Source organism: Camellia sinensis, chromosome 11 (genome assembly GCF_055761805.1).
Source record: "Camellia sinensis isolate YWXY chromosome 11, ASM5576180v1, whole genome shotgun sequence".
Classification (NCBI taxonomy): Eukaryota; Viridiplantae; Streptophyta; class Magnoliopsida; order Ericales; family Theaceae; genus Camellia; species Camellia sinensis.
Window position 1 is genome coordinate 146,553,512 of NC_138971.1, and position 20,411 is coordinate 146,573,922.

The following is a 20,411-nucleotide window of genomic DNA, read 5'->3' on the forward strand; positions in this document are numbered from 1 at the left end:
AAACTTTCGCAGCACCCTTGATTTGTACTCTAGTGTTAAAGGGCTACGGGCCTTTGTAACATAGGTCCCTCGTGCTGGAGGACTCTAAACTTTCGCAGCACATCTTGTCTTGAAAGACCCTTGTGCTAGAGGACTCTAAACTTTTGTAGCACCCTTGGTTGAGATGCCTCTTTTGCTTTGTCTTGATTTGCCACGGACGGTTTACCGCGTGGACCTGTTGCCGAAATGTTGTCATTTCTGATATATGATGCTAGCAAGTATCCCTTGGAACTTTGAAGATTTGTTTGATGGGTGAGGTCCATTCCTTGTTATATATAGAGTTTGTCCTGTATTGTTTTGAAAGGATTTCGGCTATTATTCATGCAAACCCCTTTATTATTTATACCATTCACTGAGTATTCAAGCTCACCCTCTCTGTATATAGATGTAGGTCATGAACAAGAAGGCGGTGACGCATTGATGTGATTTCTGGAGCTTGTTTTGGGTCTTGATTATGTCAGCTTAACCTGCATTTATGTCAGCAGTCTTGAAAATCATGCTTCTCGACTTGTAATATTTGTATTTCGAATACGTCGGCTGAGAAGCCTTTTGATCAAGATGTATGTTTTTGTATGATTGTTATGTCGGCAAAGAAGATGTCGGCAACCTGGCAGACTGTGTACTTAAACCTGTAATTCGTACAATTTGTTTACGTCGGCTTGTGGAGCCCTTTGCTAATACGAAAAATATAATTTGCACTTTGCTTGTTTGTTATTAAGTTATAACCCATGTGTGAATGGTTGCTATCTCATTTGACTTATGCACAGCTCTTATGGACCACTTGTATTCTAAATTTTGATTCCGCACTTGAGAGCCCCATTCATCTATACTCTGTATGTGTGTGAATTTTGTAAGTTGGCCTTTGGTAATCTCGGATTACTGGCCATCACGGCACCAAACTACTAGGGGCGGTTTGGGGTCGTGACATAATAATCTTCAAAATCAAAGATGAGTACATGGCTAATATTGAATTTGTTTCTAACATGGATTGTTTAGCATGTGCATCTCTCTCTCTTTCTCTCTCTCTCTCTCTCTCTCTCTCTCTCTCTCTCTCTCTCTTTCTCTCCTCATATGTTGAACAAAAGAAAAAAAATTAGAAATTCAAATTCAATAGATACAGAGACAACAAATCCAACAACAACAACAACAACAACAACAACAACAAATCAACAGATCCATTGAAAAAAATTAACAGTAATGAAAAAAAAATTAGAACAAATGAATAGATTCAACAGATTTGACAACATATTCAACAACAATATATCCAACAACAAATCAGATATTTTCCTATTTGTTGATCTGTTGAAACCTCCATTTTCGTTTGATTTCTTGAAGCTGTAACAAATCTAAGCCATTTTTTTTTAACAAATCAAGATCTGTGTCCACATTCAAACAAAGAGCATAACATAGAGATGTATTTGTTTCATTGTCATCAATGTCAAATAATAAACCTATATTTTTGGACAGAGAGAGAGAGTTAGTATGTATGTAATGTATGTATAGTTGGCTATGTACTGTGTTCTCTATCTTTTCTCTTGGAACCAGACCGAGACTAGACTGCGTCGGAGGTCTAGATTGAGTGGCGGGAACGAAGGACTAGACGAAGAAGGACAGGCACTGCGATGCGGTTCAAATCATCAACGTTGGTGCAATTGGTTCAGGTCTGGTAAATGAGAGTAACGACGAGGAGATTTGGGTGGCAAGAAGGACTGAGACACTCATTGGACCACTGAGTGATCGTGATCGAAGTGGAACTAGTCATTACGGCCTTCGTCGTCCTCAAGTTCTCTGTCACCGCTGTCATCATCAACGACCTCATCGCCATCGTGGAGCTCATCAAATAGAAAAGGCGAGAGAGAGAGAGAGAGAGAGAGAGAGAGAGAGAGAGAGAGGGGTTTGAGAAATGAGAGTTGGGAGATTGTCCATCAAAAATGGGTATTTTGGTCATTTTGCGCGACAGTTTGTCCTTATTGACCTAATTAAGGGAGCCTCTATTTGCACACCACATTTCATCTCAAGGCACACCATTACTCAAGGCACACCTTTAGTAATTTGATACATAAAACATTTGTTCAATACACACCACAATCTTCTATCTTTATCCTTACTCACACACTCCACCCATAATCTTCCATCTTTACCCTTACTCACTCACGTACTCCACCCACCCACGATCTTCCATCTTCCCATCCATTTTCTGTTTCATTGTCGTCCCAGTCTAAACCAGTGGTGAAGACCCATTGGAGACGTCACCAGTGGTACTCGTTGTTGTCATTACAATTGGAAACAACTTCACATTGGAGATACAATAGGTGAGAATTCTTATTTGGCTTAGAGTTTAGGATTTTATGTACGTTTTTCCATTGCCATGAGTATTGTATTTGAATTTACATTTTCCGAACCGTTTGACACTGTACTTTCGAACATTAACCATTTGTCCGGATTGTTTCTGTCAAACACTGTAAATTTGTTCGACATTTTAGTGTCGAATATAACTAAACTATTAGGATGTAGACTGTCGAATATAATCATGTTGTTCGAAATTAAAGTGTTAAACAAAATGTGATTGTTCAGTTTTGTACTATCGAACGGACTTATCCTTCACTGTTTTTTGTTTCATTTTCAGAAATGGATGACCCTTCGCGTATTCTGCCTACTGCCTTAGAGAGACAACGTCGTGCATTAACAAATATGGCTAGATGCATCCATCATTCAGTCCAATCAAAATCTTCAATAATACGTATATTTTTGGTTGTTTGTTTAAGGGTTTTTGGTTTTCGTCTCAAGGTTTTTGGATTCTTGAGAGAGAAGATACGTAAGTAACGTTTTAGATACTTGGTGTGTATTGTATTCATTATAGTCCTTTATGGTAATTTTTACAAAAGGTGTGCATCATAGCCTTTTATCCTTTGTGGTCATTTTACATAAGGTTAATATTGTAATAAAAATTAAATCAATTAATGGTGTGCTTTGAGATGAAAGGTGGTGTATAAATAGAGGCTTCCCTCACTACAAGAATTAACACTTTTGGCAACAAAAAAATTGGTCGCTAAAAGTCTATTTTTGGTCGGCAAAAGTTATCCGCGACCAATTTTTTTGGTCGCTACTTTGGTCGCCAATTGAGGGTCGGCAAAAGTAATTTGCGACCAAAATTTTGGTTGGTCGGCAAAAGTTGGATTTGCCGACTAAATTTTTTGTCGCTAAATATTTAATTACCGCGACTAATTTATTTTGTCGCCAAAACACTTTGGTCGCGAAAAGTGATATTTTCCTGACCAAATTTCTTAGTCGCCAATTGTCACATTTCGCGACCAAAAAGTTTGGTCGCCAATTATCACATTTCGCGACCAAAAAAATTGGTCGCCATTTGTGTCTTTTCGCAACCAAAACTTTTGGTCGGCAAAAGTGAGATTCCACGACCAAGAGCTGTTTTGGTCGGCAATACATGTATTTTTTGCAACCAAAACTCTTGGTCGGCAATTGTCATTTTTTGCGAAAAAAAATTATTTTGAAAGAATCGACTTCCAACTTTCAAAATCAACTAGCTACAGCAAAAAGTGAAGCAAATGTCCTCAATGATTAAAAACTTGTATAGGGTTCTGTACTATAGCAGGATTTGAAAGGCAAAACAAAAACAGCTAGAAAGAAAGAAAATGGGTAATGGAAAATAATTACTTAGGAAACAAATGCATTACAATTCAAAAATAAAATAAAGAAATATTAGGGGAAAAAAGGTGAAAAAGAACCAATCTTCTCAATCTCAGCATGACCAGGACATTCTTTTTAAATGCATAAATAAGAGTAAAATGTTAAACACGCTGCAATATTCAAGGCTTTGAGATACCTTGAGAGAAAAATCTTCTGTAAGATAAACAGCACTAGAATTCAACTCGGATATAGTAAAAGGTAGGTCAAGTTGTGTGTGAAGGTATCTGAGTCCCTGAGCAATGCCTATAACAATTTTCATTCGCCCTGTCCAAGATAATGGGCATCCTTCTCCATCTGCAATTATAAAGAAAGCTCAAATTTCAGCTACTGAAACATGTTGGAGTAACCAACTATTAGAAATAACAAGCTTTACTCTTACAATGGAGGTGCTCATACAACGTCCCATTTGATGCATATTCAAAAACCAACATCCTTGTAAATGGTTTACTCTCTGTGCAATAACCCAGTAATTTTCTTGTATTCTCGTGATTTAATCTTGCCAAATCAGCTACCTGAATTGTAAAAATAAGTGAGATTTTAAAAGTCGTTTGTCACATATCTAATTATGTTCAACATCAATCTAATTACTTTACCTCTCTCTGGTAATAAAGCTCAAGATAGCTTGTCCAATGCTCTTCTTTAATGCAAAGCGATATTACAGCAATCTCAGGCCCACCTTTCATGGTCCCTTTGTAGACTAGACTGTCTGGAGAGGACCCAATAATGTTGCTGAAATTTTCACATGCTACTTCGAGTTCTTGTCTGCTAAATCTCAATACATCCTTCAACATCTCAGAATCTGTATAGACTCCACCAAAGTCAACATGAGATCTATCATATTTAAAGAGCACAACTTTGAATCTTAGATGTAATCTTAGATGTAACCCAATAAAAATGTACAACGTAGAATCATATTTAAACACCTAAACAAGCGATGTGTAAACTTTGTGTCACAGAAGTTCAATGGGTTGTTCACAAAGATGCCACACTATGAATTTATAGATTGTGTTGATCAGCTCATCAATATTCTAGCTGATGGAAGAATTATACAGGAATAGGAAGTGCAAGTATATAGTTATACATTTTTATTTTCTTCATTCAAGTTCACATGTTTACTTACCACAAAAAATTAAATTAATATTATTCACATTCTTACTACAAGCAACTATTTTCAGTGAAAGCGCATCAAATCGATCCCCAAACAGATAACTGCAACATTTAGAGGAATTATAGTGTAATTATATATGAATCTTTTACTTACATCCCATGCATGCTGGATGTAAAATCTGAACTGTTAGTTGCAGGAACGTTTCCTTGAAGCTTATTCCTATCCAGTCGAAGTTCCTCAAGGTATTTCAAATTGCCAAGTTCAGAAGGCAGCTTTCTAGTCAACCCATTGGATTGAAGGTTCCTGAAACAGGAAAAGCAAAATCTCAAACCAGAAGCAAACACATAAACTCAATTGAAGAAACAAAATGTCAAACACCATTTACATTTTCAGAAGGCTGGTCAAGCTCCCAAGCTCGGAAGGAATTGGACCTGATAGTTGATTATTTCCCAAATCCAAGACCTCTAGGTACTTTAGCATGCCAATTTCTTTGGGTATTGAACCAATCAAATTGTTCCCATGCAAAATTCTGTAATGCATCAGGATGTTAGATTAAGTTTCAACCATTCTCAGAATAAGTTTTCAAACATTTTGTGCTCTACTTAACAAATAACAGAATAATTGGAAGACAAAAAAATAAGAGAGAAAATTGTGTAGGATGTACAGATGGAAAGCATACAGTTCTTGCAAGGAAGAGATTTCTCCCAATTTTGGAGAAAGAAAACCCATCAAGGATGACCAAGTAATGTTTCTGCAAAACAGAGTTCCAAAACAAATGGGTCGCAACAATTAGCCTTTACATGCATGCTAATAGAGCACCTCTAATCCTTCACCAATTCTTTGACCAAAATTTTAATTTGAAGAATAGAGGGCTAAACAAGTGAGCTCCAATTACTTCATCGAACTTGTATCAAATCGAACTTGTATCAAATCAAGGGAGAGGCAAAATTTTCAGCAAAAGGATGAACCAAATCCTTCACCACATATTTTTAGTCAAATTCGACGAAATTCTGAAATGATTAGGATGGGAGATGATTTTCTTTCATCAAAAATGGTTAAAACAGGTTTGATGAAAAAGGAGAGAGTAAGAATCGGAGTGTTGCATAGCAGATCAAGCTTTTAACTAAATTTTCGCTCAAACTTGATGAGAAAAAGAGAGTAAAGATTGCCACAACCTGAAGTATTGTAATTCCTGGACTTTTATTATATTGTAGAGCAGTTAAGTACAGTGACAAGACTCGAACCAAGCAAGGTATGGAACTATCAAGACCCAAACTTGAGAAAAATACAAAAAAGAGATGACTACTCTGATCATTGTAGAGAGTACCAACCTAGTAGAAAAATGATGTAATGCATCAATCACAGTGGCAACCAAAAACAAATGTAATAGAAGTGGAGAACTGTAAGAGAAGTATCAAACAGAAGACAACTGACATAGAAGTTCTTATATGCAAGCACTGTCACCTTGTGAGTCGTGACTCTTTCCAGAATTGTCTTTTTCTGAACCAAGTGTCGGAAAGTCTCCAGAACTCAGAGAGAACCCATCTTTCTTGGAGGTTGCCACTTCCTGCATACATAATATGTTATAATCTGTTAAGTCAAGTTGCCAAGAGATAATGCAGCAACCTCAACATGAGTAACTATTATAAACACAAAAAGGGTTAAAAATGGAAAAAGGCAGCTCCAACTAAGAAATCTAATCATTCATATAAATAAGATTTGAGACGATGTATTGCAGCAATTTTTTTAATAACTAGAAGCAAGGCAATAAATATTTTTTTAACTAAAAATTTATAACATGAATATTTAATGCTGAACTTAGTTATGCCATCCTACCAATTTCTCTGAGACACCAGTTGGACCCCATGCAACTGAATTATCAGATGAGGAAAGATCATAAAAAGGTGTGCATGTCTCCAAGTGCTTGCACATGTACGTGTGTGTGTGTGTGTGTGTGTGTGTGAGAGAGAGAGAGAGAGAGAGAGAGAGAGAGAGAGTATATATCACCAAGACTGTGTATTACTCACTTGGGAACAATTTCCACACTTGAGTCCAGACCATGATTTTCTAACCTTGAAACAACATTGAACAGAATTTCAGAGAGAGAACCCCCATAATTAACATAGGAAAATGGAAATAATTAAGCAGCAAGCTAGATACCTTTGGCTGGGTAAGTTTAAAGGTTTTGGAACAGCAACTTTTCCCAAAACAGTCATGCCACCTCTTCCGGTGGAGGACGCCCACCTGCAACAATGACCGAACGACGTTAACGCATATAAAGCTGTCCACAAACTATGAAATAGCATAATTTAAAAAATAAAAAACATAGTTTTTTACAATACTTGAACATAATTACATTAGAAGATGGAGGAAACCAACACATGACTCCTCTGATAGACACTAAAATATATATATACACAATAGGTGTACTGAAATCAATCTTGCATACACTTGGAAGACACAAGTAAAAACTCACAATTCAACAACCACATAATATAAAAAGAATCAGAACGTCATAGCCCTCAATAATATATATGCCAACTACTAGAAATTATTTAAAACAACAAAAAATACATAATTAAAATTGGAACAAGATCATGATTTTCCTTTTAATAAGTAAATTTGAAACAAGATCATGCTATTAGACATTTGCATGTAGAAACATTAACTCCCCAATTAGACATCCACAAAGGGAATGGTTTGTCCATAACCAAATGGAGGCCCAACATAATAAATCTCTAATACAGAACATATCTAGGCAGATCTTGTAGAGGAATTATAGAAAGAAAAGAAAGCAAACGCAGTAACAGACACAATCTTTGACGTGCCCTAGAGAACACCACAACTAAAAAGAGTGGAAATATATTGCCACAAGAAGGTTAACATGGTTCATGAAAAAGTAACCCATGTCAGAAGGAGATGAGAAGATCCACCATCACGATAGATGGACAATGGTAAACTCATTACCCTCACATATGCTGGCAATGATGTTGCATAATTATACATATTACCTAAATTAGTATGAAGCAAGAAAAATCAACACAAAAACAGAACTAAGAGGATTCTCGGCAATCTTAAACCACATGTGATGTAGCTAATCCATCAGGCTGCAATTCAGAGTTCCTTGTGAAGGAAGACAAGAAAAATAAAATTCTAATATCTTTGATTAGGGTAAAAACAAATAAACAAAAATCATAGAGGCTACAGTAAGAAAAAGTATTGATCCATTGACATGTATACTTAATGTAGGAATTGAAAATATCCTAAGACATCTAGGCTTTTACAATACAATACATTCATACATTCATATTAATAATCAAACCCGAATCGAGCGAGTAAATCTTCTTTCCCTCAGCCAGATCCCACAACAAAATAACCCCATCTTTCCCACCACTCGCACACAGCGACCCATCGGGCGACACGGCCACCGTATTCGCATACCCAGAATGCCCAGCAAGCGAAGCCCTAATCTTACAATTGGTCAACTTCCAAATCTTCACAGTCCGATCCCAAGACAAAGACACAATCGTAGGTTGAAGATTATTAGGGCTAAATCGAACACAACTGACCCAATCGGAATGAGCATCACCATCCTGAATCGTGTACTTACACTCACCCAAAGTGTTCCACAGCTTGATGGAGCGGTCTCGGGAAGCAGAGACGATTTGGCGGAGAGTGGGCACCGATTGAGGGCACCGATTGAGAGGAAGAACACAGAGAGGGAGAGGGCGGACCGAGAAACAAAGAGAGAGGGCACCGATTTGATTTTTTTTTTTTCTGATTTCATGGTACAAAACGAGGTCGTTTTTAAATTAGCGACCAAATTTATTTGTTGCCAAAACATTTCAATTCCCGCCCCCACTAAAAATCAAATTTCCCTCCCAAACTTTTGGCGACCAAAAGACCTTATTAATCGCAGAAAATGTACCTTCGCCGACAAACTTTTTTAATCGCCAAATCTCAATCAACGACAACTAAAATATTAGTCGCTAAAAGTACTAATTTGGCGACTAATTTTTTTTGTTGCTGAAAACAAGTTTTTGGCGACCAAATTTTTGGTCGCCAAAAAATATGTGACTTTCCGCGACCAAATTTGTAGTTGGTCGGCAAAAGCATACCACTTTCTGCGACCAACTCTTTTTTTGGTCGCCAAAATATAACCTTCTGCGACCAATAATATTTGGTCGCCAAAAATAATAATCATTCGCGACTAATTAATATTTGGTCGCCAAATGTCATTTTTTTGCGACCAAAATTTTTTTGATCGGCAAAAGTGATCGCTAAATGTGTAAATTCTTGTAGTGCCTAATTAATATTTTAAAGTGTGGAGTTTTGACTAAAGGAAATCCAAACTTTGAGATAGTTTCCATAAAATTGATATTTTGGTCATTTTGTAGAGTTTATTGGACATATTTAGACTTTTAAGTAAAGAAAATTCATAATTTATGGACTGAGTGTCATAAGATTATCCCTTTTTATTTATTTATTATTATGATAATTCTTCTATAAAAAACAAAAAGTGTGTTTGTTTGGATGGACTGGATAAGGGAATATTGTAATCCATCAGACTGTTAGTCCTGAGATATATTGTTATCGGATTATTTCATTAGACTGGATTTGTATTCTATGTTTGTTTAGTCATGGGATTAGATGTATGGATTAGATTATTATATTAAATCATATTTTTGTTTAGTTATAGAATTAGATGCTTGGATTCGACTATTCTATTAAATCCGACGTGTATCCTATTTTATTTAATTTTTTTACTAAAACTTGAAAAAATTTAATAAATAGAACATCAATAAAAATTGTATAAGTTTATTTTAATTTTTAGTTGAGATTTTTTAATTTTATTTAATTTGAAATTTTAAATAAATTGAACTTTTAAAGGGGAATTATAATCCATTGGATTATTAATTTAATTTAATTTTTAGTTGGGATTTTTAAATTTTATTTTACTTTACTAAGTATAATTAAAAATAATATAAATAAAAAATTGAGTGCAAAAAATGAGGGCAAAAAATGTCATTTTAACTTTCCAATCCAGAGGAGTTATCCCACCCTTTTTATCTCATGCCTCTCATAGGATACAATAATCTCACAAATAAGGGATTGATAGTCCAATTGGTTCCTTTTCTGGTGTACCAAAAAAAGATAGTCTGGTTGACTTATATTTTTTGAACCAAATGTCGGACTATCATATGCAATAGACATGGAATCCTATCCCATACTCTAATCCCCTTAAATAAACATCCCCAAAGGGTGTATTTGGTTGGACGGACTGGATAAGGGGTGATTAAAATCTATCGAACTTGAGGAATTGTGATTCTTCTACACTATTTGGTTGGATTGGATGTGTATCCCGTGTTTGTTTTCTCATGGGATTAGATATCTGTAAAGGACTATTTTTAGTGCATCCAATGTTTGGTTGGATGGGCTGGATAAGGATAAATGTTCAAAATACTATTTTACCCTTGTAATTTATAATTTATATTATAATTTTAAATTGGTAATCTATAATTTATAATTTATAATTTAATAACACTAAAAAAATTTAAATTATAAGGCCATAATTTTTTATTTATTATTTTTAATTAAATTAAATTTATAATTTATAATTTTTATTTAATATTTAATTTTAAATTAACAACACTAAAAAAATAATTTTATTTAATATATAAATTTAATTTTTTAACAACACTAAAAAAATTTAATTTATAAGGCCATAATTTTAATTTATTATTTTTAATTAAATTAAATTTAGAATTTATATTTTTTATTTTTTATTTAATATATAATTTTTAATTAACAACACCAAAAAAATAATTTTATTTAATATATAAATTTAATTTTTAACATCAATAAAAAAAAATTATGAGGCCATAATTTTTAATTTATTATTTTTAATTAAATTAAATTTATATTTTTTTATTTTTTATTTAATATATAATTTTAAATTAACAACACTAAAAAAATAATTTATAAATGTTGAAAGACTATTTTACCGTTTCCAATTGGATGAACTGGATAAGGGGGATTAGAATCTATTAGACTTGAATCCTGGAACTGTGAATCACCCGGACTATTTGGTTGGATTGGGACTCTTTTTAGTGAATCTAATATTGGGTTGGACAGACTGGATATGATAAATGAGCAAAAGACTATTTTATCCTTTTTCAATTGTTTACTAAGTAATAGCAATATTAAACATATCTTTGATATTTTAATTATTTTTAGCTAGATTAAATAAAAATTTATTTTATTTTATTGTTTACACAATTAAATAAATTTATTTTTTAAAAATTAAATAAATAAAAGAAATAAAATATCAATAAAAATATATTTTATTTTTTTAATTAAAATTTTAAATAATTTATTTTTAAAAATAATAATAATTAAATAATGAAATTAAAAAAAACATCTATTAAAATTTAAATAATGAAATTAAATAAAATATAAAAAAAAATTTAAAATAAACCATCAATAAAATATCTACAAAAAATTATTTTAAAAAATTAAATAAATAAAACATCAATAAAAAAGTTAAATAAAATTATATTATTTTTAAATTGAGACATTTAAATTTTATTGAATTTTACTAAATATAATACATAATTAAATAGTAAAATGTCAAAATAGTCATTTCACCACCTAATCCCAATAGTAAATAGTCCGATGGAAATTGTCCCACACCCCTTAGGATACAATAGTACCTCATATGGGAGATAAAGAGTCTAGCTGGACTCCATATCCGGCGGACTAAAAAAAAATACAAACGCCGGATAAAAAGCTTCCTTCGAATTACAATCCGAAAAGTAGATAGTCCCCTCCTAATCCCTCCAATCAAACACATCCTTACTATCTCAACAACCTAATACTTTCTATCAAAACTTCACTTCAGTTCTTCTATTTTAATCCCTTTGTTAGTTTTCAAAATGACATTATATGATTGGATTCAATTGCAACTTAACTCAAAATCTAACAAGTTGATTGGGGCAATTAAAAGATTATGGAATTTTTTTTTACTAAGTAGAATAAAGTGAGATTAGATACAAAGTATAAAAGTGAAAAACAAAATTTATCGAAAAAATAATATTCAAAGTGACAGATGACAGCAAAAGTTTCCATGGAAAATATCCATATGGCCCCAACAAAAAATTTTCCGTGGAAATAAATTTCATATGGGCCATGATTCATGGACTACTTTTCAGTGACATGCATGGTAGTTAACGAATAATTTCATTTCAGGTTCAGAAAAATATTTTTAAATTAATGGTATTAAAAAGTTAAATTATAAATTTTTTGTCTTTGCATTAAAGGTGCTAAGATTCGATAGGTATACTTTTTTTTTTTTTTTTTTTTTTTTAGATGGGGTTGGATAGGTATACTTGACCTCGCAAATTAATCTAGCTGACTCAAGTCAATTTTAAGATATTTAAATTTGATCCATTGAAAATTAATCGATCTAAAGTTCAAATTGAAGTTGCCTTCAAACTCAATTCATAAAGTATTTAAAAATTTTGAATTGATTTTATTTTTTTATTTTTTTAAACGGCGAAATTTTTTTATTTAGATCACCTGGTAATTGTGTGTCCACGTCCACCCATTTGCGCATGATCATGTCGACTTATTTGTATAATAAAATGGCCACATAACTCTTCTATTGGACAGACATAGGATCATAACGTGACCCTGATAGAATTTTAATGGCTAGGCTTTTGTTTTTGAAAAATAAATAAATAAATAAAGGAAAAGACCCTTTGGTTAAAGTCAATAAAAGCACACAAGTCCCTTCAACTTTCTGTAAACTTTGTTTCTTGACCGAACTGTTTCAGTCTAGCTATGAAGAAAATTTTTTGGTCTTTTTACTTCGTCTCGTGACTGAACTGCTCCACTATGGCTATGAGCAAAAAACCCAATAAAGGCACACAAGTCCCTTCAACTTGTCTCTTGACTAAACTGCTCCGGTTTGATTAGGACGAAATTATTTAGGCATCTCAACTTTGCCTCTTGACTGAATTGCTCCACTCTGGTTATGATGAAAACAAAAATGCTAAAGATTTCTATAAAAAAAATTTCAAATGTCTCTAGGTGTGGGATCAAATGGGATCCATATGATATGGATTCCACGCTCATATGAGATATTTGATAAAAAATTTAATAAAATATTTAGAGTTTTTAATATTACTCATTGTAAGAGGGGCTGATTTGAGCCCACTAAATTATTTAAGCCCAATAGCCCAAGATTAGTGGGCCCGAATTTATCGCAAGTCCAAGAATCGGTGGGCCCAGATTTATCGCCATCAAACGGATTGAATCGCTCTAAGCCTCGAAAGGGTTCGGATCCACGAACCTAGAGACTTACTCGGGCCCGGACTCGAAAGGGTATTAAGCAAGCCTAGAGATCCGAGGCACTCGGACTCGAAAGGATTCGGATCCACGAATCTAGAGATCCGAAGTACTTGGCTTCGAACGGATTCAGACGCAATCTAGAAGTCGCTCCGTTAATGAGTCCCAGAACACTTGCGGGCTCGGAGCTTTCCGGGGTCTACGTACCAGAACCATGGGCGTAATGGAGTCCGAACAAAGGACCCGATCCCGAAGACGGTGAGTGGAGATAAATTCACTCTTCGGTTAAACTAGCCTATACCCGGGTCGAGGTGGCACGACCCCGGGGGGTCCATGAGACTCGGCAATATTTTGCGGCAGGACGTCCTCTGGGACTACCCCTGACCCTTTGGGATGATTGGGGATCATTGGTTAGGTGTGGCTAAGAAGAAGGGTTCGCCGAGGGATTGATCTCCTCTTCGGGGTTTTCTCATCCTCGGAGAAGTCACCTCCTCGGAGAGGTCACCTCCTCGGAGAGATCACCTCCTCGGAGAGGTCACCTCCTCGGACAAGGTGGTTAGAGAAAATATCCCCCATGTGCCTTGCACATGGGCTCCATCCTACATCATGAGGTGCCTATAAATAGCACCCACCCATAGCTTTACAAGGGATGGATTTTGGAGATTTTTAACTCTTGGGAAAGAACTAATTTCCCTTCTCCATTATCAACCTTGAGAGCGAAAGTGGGAGATCAATGGGAGAGCCTTGCCATTATTCTATTCTCTAGCCATTTTGCCTTCTTCTTCACCCAATCTCTTATCTCCGTCATCTCCTTTGTTGTCGTGTTCCTAAGTTGAGATTATTGAAGAATCTAAGCCTCTCATCATATTCTAGAGAATTCGAAATTGTTCTTCAAGGATCTTCGAAGATCTTCGAATTTTCCAACTCCTTTCTTGAACCCTCTCCTACATTTTGGCGACTCCGCTGGGGAGGCGGATTGGTTAATGGTCTCAACGAGATCTGGAATCCACACAACTCCAACAAGGATGGCGGGAGAAGATGAAGTTCACCAACAAGGATCCTCTAATGGTGGTGATGACAGGACCACGGCTCCAGATCAACCACTTTTGCTTGAAGCCATTCAAGGACTTCAAAATGCTCAACAAGAGATTCTTACCACTCTTCAGAATCTCACTCACACCATGATGGTGATGAGTTCTAACTTTGCACCGGCGCCAAACGGAAATCAAACTGTTGGTGGAGTTATTCCCGCCGGAACGCAAAATCAAATCCAAGGAGAAGTAGGCCCCAATCAGCCTGTGGCTCATGGCAACACGGCCACAGTAACACATGCTCAAACCATAGTAGGCGGCAGCAGTTTGCCCGCACCCGGTCTCCATGGCGTGCCAAGCCAAGATCCAATGGTGACTAGGGGAGTTTCTGGTGTAATGAACGGCACTCCAACGACTGCTGGTGTCCAGGAAAACATAAGGAGCATGATGGCGCAAAAGGGAGCTATGCCCGTACCTAATCTTGTTACGCCACCAGTGAATGTTACCCAAGCACCAAGCGGGCCTCCTTTGGTGCCAACAACAAATCTGCAAGCACAACCCGGTATAGCGGCGCCGTGCGGTGGACTCTATGGGCCTCAATTCAATATCCCATCACCGACTGGCTTGTCTATAGGCGCTGATGGCCAGTATCGTCAAATGTCCTCACCAATGATGAATTCGCAGCACCAGAATGGCCAAGACGCCCCTAGCTCAGTCTTCGGGTACATAAGCCAAGTCTCGGGAATACCACCATCAAACTCTCTCCCTCAACAGTTTCTCACTCTCGCCGATGTGCAGGCCATGTTCGATCTCGAACGGGGCAAGAGGACCTTACCCTCTTTGCCTGATCCAGACGTCAAGCCGCCTTACCCCATTGAGATGCTGAGCTATCCATACCCTGAGGGGTATACAGTGCCGAAGTTCATCAAGTTCGACGGCAAACAAGGAAATGCCCGAGAACATGTTGTGCGGTTCATCGAGACTCTAGGTATTCATGGTTCAAACCACGTCCTCCGACTGAGAGAATTCTCTAAGTCCCTCACCGACCGAGCATATAGTTGGTATGTTAATTTGGCCCCAAACTCTGTCCGAAGTTGGGAGGAAATGGTTAACAAATTCCACTCCAAGTTCTTTCAAGTGGCGGAGAAGGTGACCACACTTACATTGTGTAAAGAGAAGCAACAAGAAAGTGAAGACATCCTTGACTACGTCAAAAGGTTTCAAGACAAGGCCGTGGATTGTCATGAAGCAGTTGAGGAGAGTTATCTGGTTCAAATTTGTCTAGAAGGGGCATTGAGCAGGTACAAAATGTTTCTAGTTAACCACAAGCTACCCACCTTCTCGGCATTAATAGAAGCAGCTCGGAACATTAGCATCCCTCAGGCTCAGGAGTCCGGATTTAAAGCCAGTTACAAGACTAGTTTCAAGTCATCTCGTGGACCTATCGTTGCTGCTGCCTCTGCCCCGGATACCCGAAATTCACAAGGAGGAGGTCATAGGGGCCAGAAAAGAAAGCAATATAATGGTGAAAAGGGGAATGTTTCTTATCCATGTGGAATCGAAGAAGTGAAAGCTCTAGTTAAGGAATGGGTGGCTGACGGAGAGCTAAAATTGCCTTATGTTGAAGAAATGCCATCAAAAAAGGACCGTGAGAGCCCTGAATTTTGTGTCTACCATCGTACATTGAAACATCCGACAGAGAAGTGTTGGACTCTCAGGAAAATCTTCAGAGATAAAGTCGAGGCAGACGAATTGAGGTTCAAAAAGCGAGGGACTCAAGACATCCGAGAACAACCATATCCTCAACACCGAGACAAGGGCAAGAATGTTGCTATGATAGCTTATGAAGGCCCAATGATCGAGGCTATCGCTAATCTCGATGACGATGACTGTTATCTGGACGACATCCTCGAGCCAGAGGGTGAACAAGTTTACTATGGAAGTGCTCTCGATCCAGAGGGCAGAACATTTATGACTCATGGCGAAGATCCCTTTGATCCAGAAGGAGGAGAAGAATGCTATGGAAGAGGAGGACACCATGTTTATGTGGCATCTTATTTTGAGGAGACCGAGGAGATGGTTAACTACGAGCCTCCAAGAGTGGAAAAAGATCCGGATCACTATGCCAAAACCCTGCAAGACTGTGTAAAGTTCAAGCAGTTCTTTGACCAGCTTGGACTTTCCAGGGAGGCAAGAACGGAAATCACCAAGTCTATCATTAATATAGCCGAGGCACACCATGAGGAATGCATGTCGACTGAAGGGTCTATCCCGAGGAAGGCAAAAGAGCAATCTAGTGCCATTACTTTCTCCGAGGCTGATCGGAAGTATCCTTTTTCTCACAATCGCCCGCTTTATGTGACTGTTTTTATTAACGGGGTTGAGTTCAAAAGGGCCTTTCTAGATAGTGGAGCCTCTATCAACATTATGACTCGCGCTACTCTAGAAAAAGCCGGAATCTCTGAAGAACGCATTGTGAAGCAGCCGATAGTCATCACTGGCTTCGGTGGAGAAAGGAGAGTTACTATCGGATGCGTAACTGTTGATTTAGCCGTTGGAGAGATTCGCTCGGCCACCAAGTTCCATATTATCGATTCTGAGGCAAATTATCACATCATTCTAGGGAGGACCTGGATGCATAGATATGGGGCTGTACCATCGAGTTATCATCAGTGTGTTAAGGCTAAATGGGGAAAGAAGACGGTGACAATTCAGGCTACAGAAAGGCCTTTCGAGATCCATGAAGCTCATTATTCTGATGCCATCTACTTCACCGAACTGGCTGTCGAAGAAGTTCCCACCACCTCTAAGCCTCGAGGGGTCAAAATTCCTCGTTGGGAGGATATCAAAGATGACAAGGAGCCGATGACAGAATCAAGTAAGCGGGCGATGTCTAGACCAGAAAGTCCGCCTATTCCTCGGAAGGTGATGAAAGTTCGAGAAGGAGGCAAGATGGTGTATTATTTATGAAGGCGCGGGGAGTCGGTTTCTTCAGTCACCGACTCCGAGTCAAAAGAAGAGCCTCCTGACAATGATATAGTAATAAAGCCTGAAGTGGCTCCAGAATGTATGCAAGATGGGCCGAAGCCTCAGCCTGAACAACTTATCGAAATAGATCTGAGTGATGGACAAGATGCACCGAGGCCGGTATTCGTAAGTTCGAGCCTTAGCCCAGAGAAGCGGGAACAGTTGTTAAAGTTGATAAGCCGATACTCAGATGTGTTTGCTTGGTCATATAAGGAAATGCCCGGACTAGATCCTGACCTAGTCTCCCACTATCTTGATGTGTTCCCAAACTCCAAGCCAATTAAGCAAGCTGCTCGAAAATATCATCCAGATCTCGAAGAGAAGATTAAGAAGGAGATTGAAAAACTTCAACAGGCTGGTTTCATCCGGCCAATACAGTACCCCACGTGGTTAGCAAACATCGTGCCAGTAAAGAAGAAGAATGGCCAAATCAGAGTATGTGTAGACTTTCGAGATTTGAACAAATCTTGCCCGAAGGATGAATTCCCTCTTCCTCACATCGACACCCTCGTGGATACTACCTCGGGACACCAGATGTTCTCATTCATGGATGGATTCAGTGGATACAATCAGATTAAGATGGCTGAAGAGGATGCAGAAAAGACCGCTTTTAGAACACCTCTCGGAAACTTCTTCTATACAGTCATGCCTTTCGGACTCAAAAATGCCGGTGCAACTTACCAAAGGGCTATGACTGCAATCTTTCATGACATGATCCATCATGAGGTGGAAGATTATGTTGATGATCTAGTGGTGAAATCCAAGAAAGAAGAAGACCATCTCCGAGACCTTGAGAAGGTATTCAAGAGGTGCCAGAAATTCAAAATGAGAATGAATCCTCTCAAATGTGCTTTCGGGGTGACGGCCGGGAAGTTCCTCGGGTTTCTTGTACATAGGCATGGTATCGAGGCAGATGAAGACAAGGTCAAATCTATCAGAGCAATGCCTCCCCCGCATTCTCAGAAGGAGTTAAAGAAGTTCCTCGGGAAGGTGTCTTATATTCGGAGGTTTATCCCAGCACTGGCAGAGATCTCTGCGCCTTTCGGCTCTTTGTTAAAAGGAGATGCCAAGTTCGAGTGGAACCAAGAGCACCAAAAGGCCTTTGAGAGAATCAAGGCGGCCTTGACCTCGCCTCAGACCATGATAGCCCCGCAGCCCGGGGTGCCTCTAATGTTGTACCTAACTTCAACCCCCAAGTCCATAGGGGCATTATTGGTCCAAGATGTAGATGGAGTAGAACGGCCGGTGTATTACATCAGTCGGAAGATTCGAGGAGCAGAAGTCCGATATACTCCAGTAGAGAGACATTGTTTAGCTTTGGTATTCACTGCCCAAAAGCTCAGACATTACTTCCTAGCACATCAGATTCAGATTGTTACTAGAAGTGATCCAATCCGATACCTCCTCAGCAAGCCTGCTCTAACCGGGAAGGTGGCAAGATGGTTGTTAGCATTGGGTGAATTCGAGATCACATGTGTAGCCCCTAAGGCAATCAAAAGCCAAGCCTTAGCTGATCTCCTTGCCCAATTTCCAAGTGGTGACTATGAACCAGTGAATGAAGAATTAAGAGGAGAGGTGCACGCAGCTATGGCTTCCGAGGAAAGCTTCTGGACATTGAGCTTTGACGGAGCAGCAGCCGGAGGGAAGGGAGGAACCGGGATAGTCCTTACAAGCAAAAGTGGGGAAAAGTTATATTTGTCTTATAAACTGGATTTCCATTGTTCGAATAACGAAGCCGAGTATGAGGCTCTTATTTTAGGCTTGATAGCAGCTGAGAAGCACAGTATCAAGAAGATTCGGATCCGGGGGGACTCAAAGCTGATAGTGAAGCAAGTTTCAGGACAGTTCGTCTTAAAGGAGCCTGCCTTGGCCACATATCGAACAACAGTCCAAAGGCTTCTTGACAAATTTCAGAAGGTCGAAATAGAGCATGTGCCTCGCTCCGACAACAAGTTTTCAGATGCCCTCGCAACATTAGGGGCAAGAGTTGACATTCCAGAGGAAGAGGCAACAATTGTTATCAAGAAGAGAACAGAACCTTCAATAATACCCGAAGACAAAGGCCTTCCGGAGGACTGGAGAGGAGAAGTCCTCGAGCAACTCAGAAGCAAAGTTGGAAAACTGACTATGGCCAAGCTCGCCCAATTCACAATTATTCAAGGTGAACTTTACTTCCGAGGAGGTACCGGATTCCTAGCCCGGTGTATTGGCCAACAAGAAGCAAGCTTCCGGCTACAACAGATCCATGAAAAGTCTTGCGGGGATGGGGATATCAGTCTGTATAGAAGAATCCAAAGACAAGGTTATTATTGGCCCGAGATGGAAAAGGACTCAAATCAATTACAGAGGGAATGCCCCAAGTGTCAGTCATACATCCGGGAGGATGAGAGTTGCTTTGAAATTGATACCCCTGACTGGAGGCAAGTCTACATTGACTATCTCAAAGAGGGAACACTACCTGAGAGCCCGAGGGACATTGCACACCTCAAGAGGAGAGCGAGGCGGTACTTTCTTGACCAGGACAAGCTGTATAGAAGAAGTATTGAGGGCACTCCCCTGAGATGTCTCTCCAAGGAGGAGTCAGATCTAGTCCTCGGAAGAGCCCACGAGATTGAACATCAAGGAGGGGCTCGGCTGTTCGAGCAACTTATACACCTTGGGTATTACTGGCCGACCATGGAGTCAGATGCATCCCATCACGTGAAGAGGTGCCAGACTTGTCAGAAACACGGAAATTTGATCCATGCTCCAGCTGTAGACCTGCATAGTATCCGAACGCCATGGCCGTTCCATACCTGGGCTTTTGATCTGATAGGGCCCATCTCCACATCTTCTAAGGGGTACAAGTGGATTCTCGCAGCCACAGAATTGAGTACAAAGTGGGTCGAAGCAATTCCTCTGAAGAACGCTACGGGGCCTGCAGTTGCGAACTTCATCAAGGAGAATATCATTTGCCGATTTGGAGTACCAAACACCATCCTCTCGGATAACGGCACTCCCTTCATAAACAAAGATGTGAAGAGCCTCCTAGAGACTTACCAAGTGAAGCATCACAAATCCACACCCTACTATCCAAAAGGGAACGGGCAGGCGGAAGCCACAAACAAGACACTGATAAGGATTCTGAGCAAGATGATGGATGAGTTTGG

The 20,411-nt window shown here is 38.5% G+C and overlaps 1 protein-coding gene across 1 annotated transcript; it reads right to left on the reverse strand.

Annotated features, from left to right (window-relative positions):
• Positions 1 to 3,542: 3,542 nt before the first annotated feature.
• LOC114313465 (receptor-like serine/threonine-protein kinase NCRK) lies at positions 3,543 to 6,787 on the reverse strand. Its single transcript, XM_082895509.1, has 12 exons — positions 6,692 to 6,787; positions 6,320 to 6,422; positions 6,219 to 6,255; positions 5,535 to 5,606; positions 5,241 to 5,384; positions 5,009 to 5,158; positions 4,896 to 4,956; positions 4,671 to 4,735; positions 4,341 to 4,578; positions 4,127 to 4,259; positions 3,884 to 4,041; positions 3,543 to 3,584 (listed from the first exon to the last, which is right to left on the reverse strand). The coding sequence occupies exons 1-12, from the start codon at positions 6,785 to 6,787 to the stop codon at positions 3,543 to 3,545; spliced, it is 1,299 nt and encodes a 432-aa protein (XP_082751635.1).
• Between the last annotated feature and the right edge of the window lie 13,624 nt (positions 6,788 to 20,411).

Excerpts from the sequence above, each read along its gene's own strand:
- LOC114313465 (XM_082895509.1), bottom strand. The coding sequence starts at position 6,787 with ATGTGCAAGCACTTGGAGACATGCACACCTTTTTATGATCTTTCCTCA. Across the intron at positions 5,607-6,218 it reads ATTTGTTTTTGGTTGCCACT|AAACATTACTTGGTCATCCT; the intron begins GTGATTGATGCA and ends TCTGTTTTGCAG. Across the intron at positions 5,385-5,534 it reads ATCTCTTCCTTGCAAGAACT|AATTTTGCATGGGAACAATT; the intron begins GTATGCTTTCCA and ends GATGCATTACAG.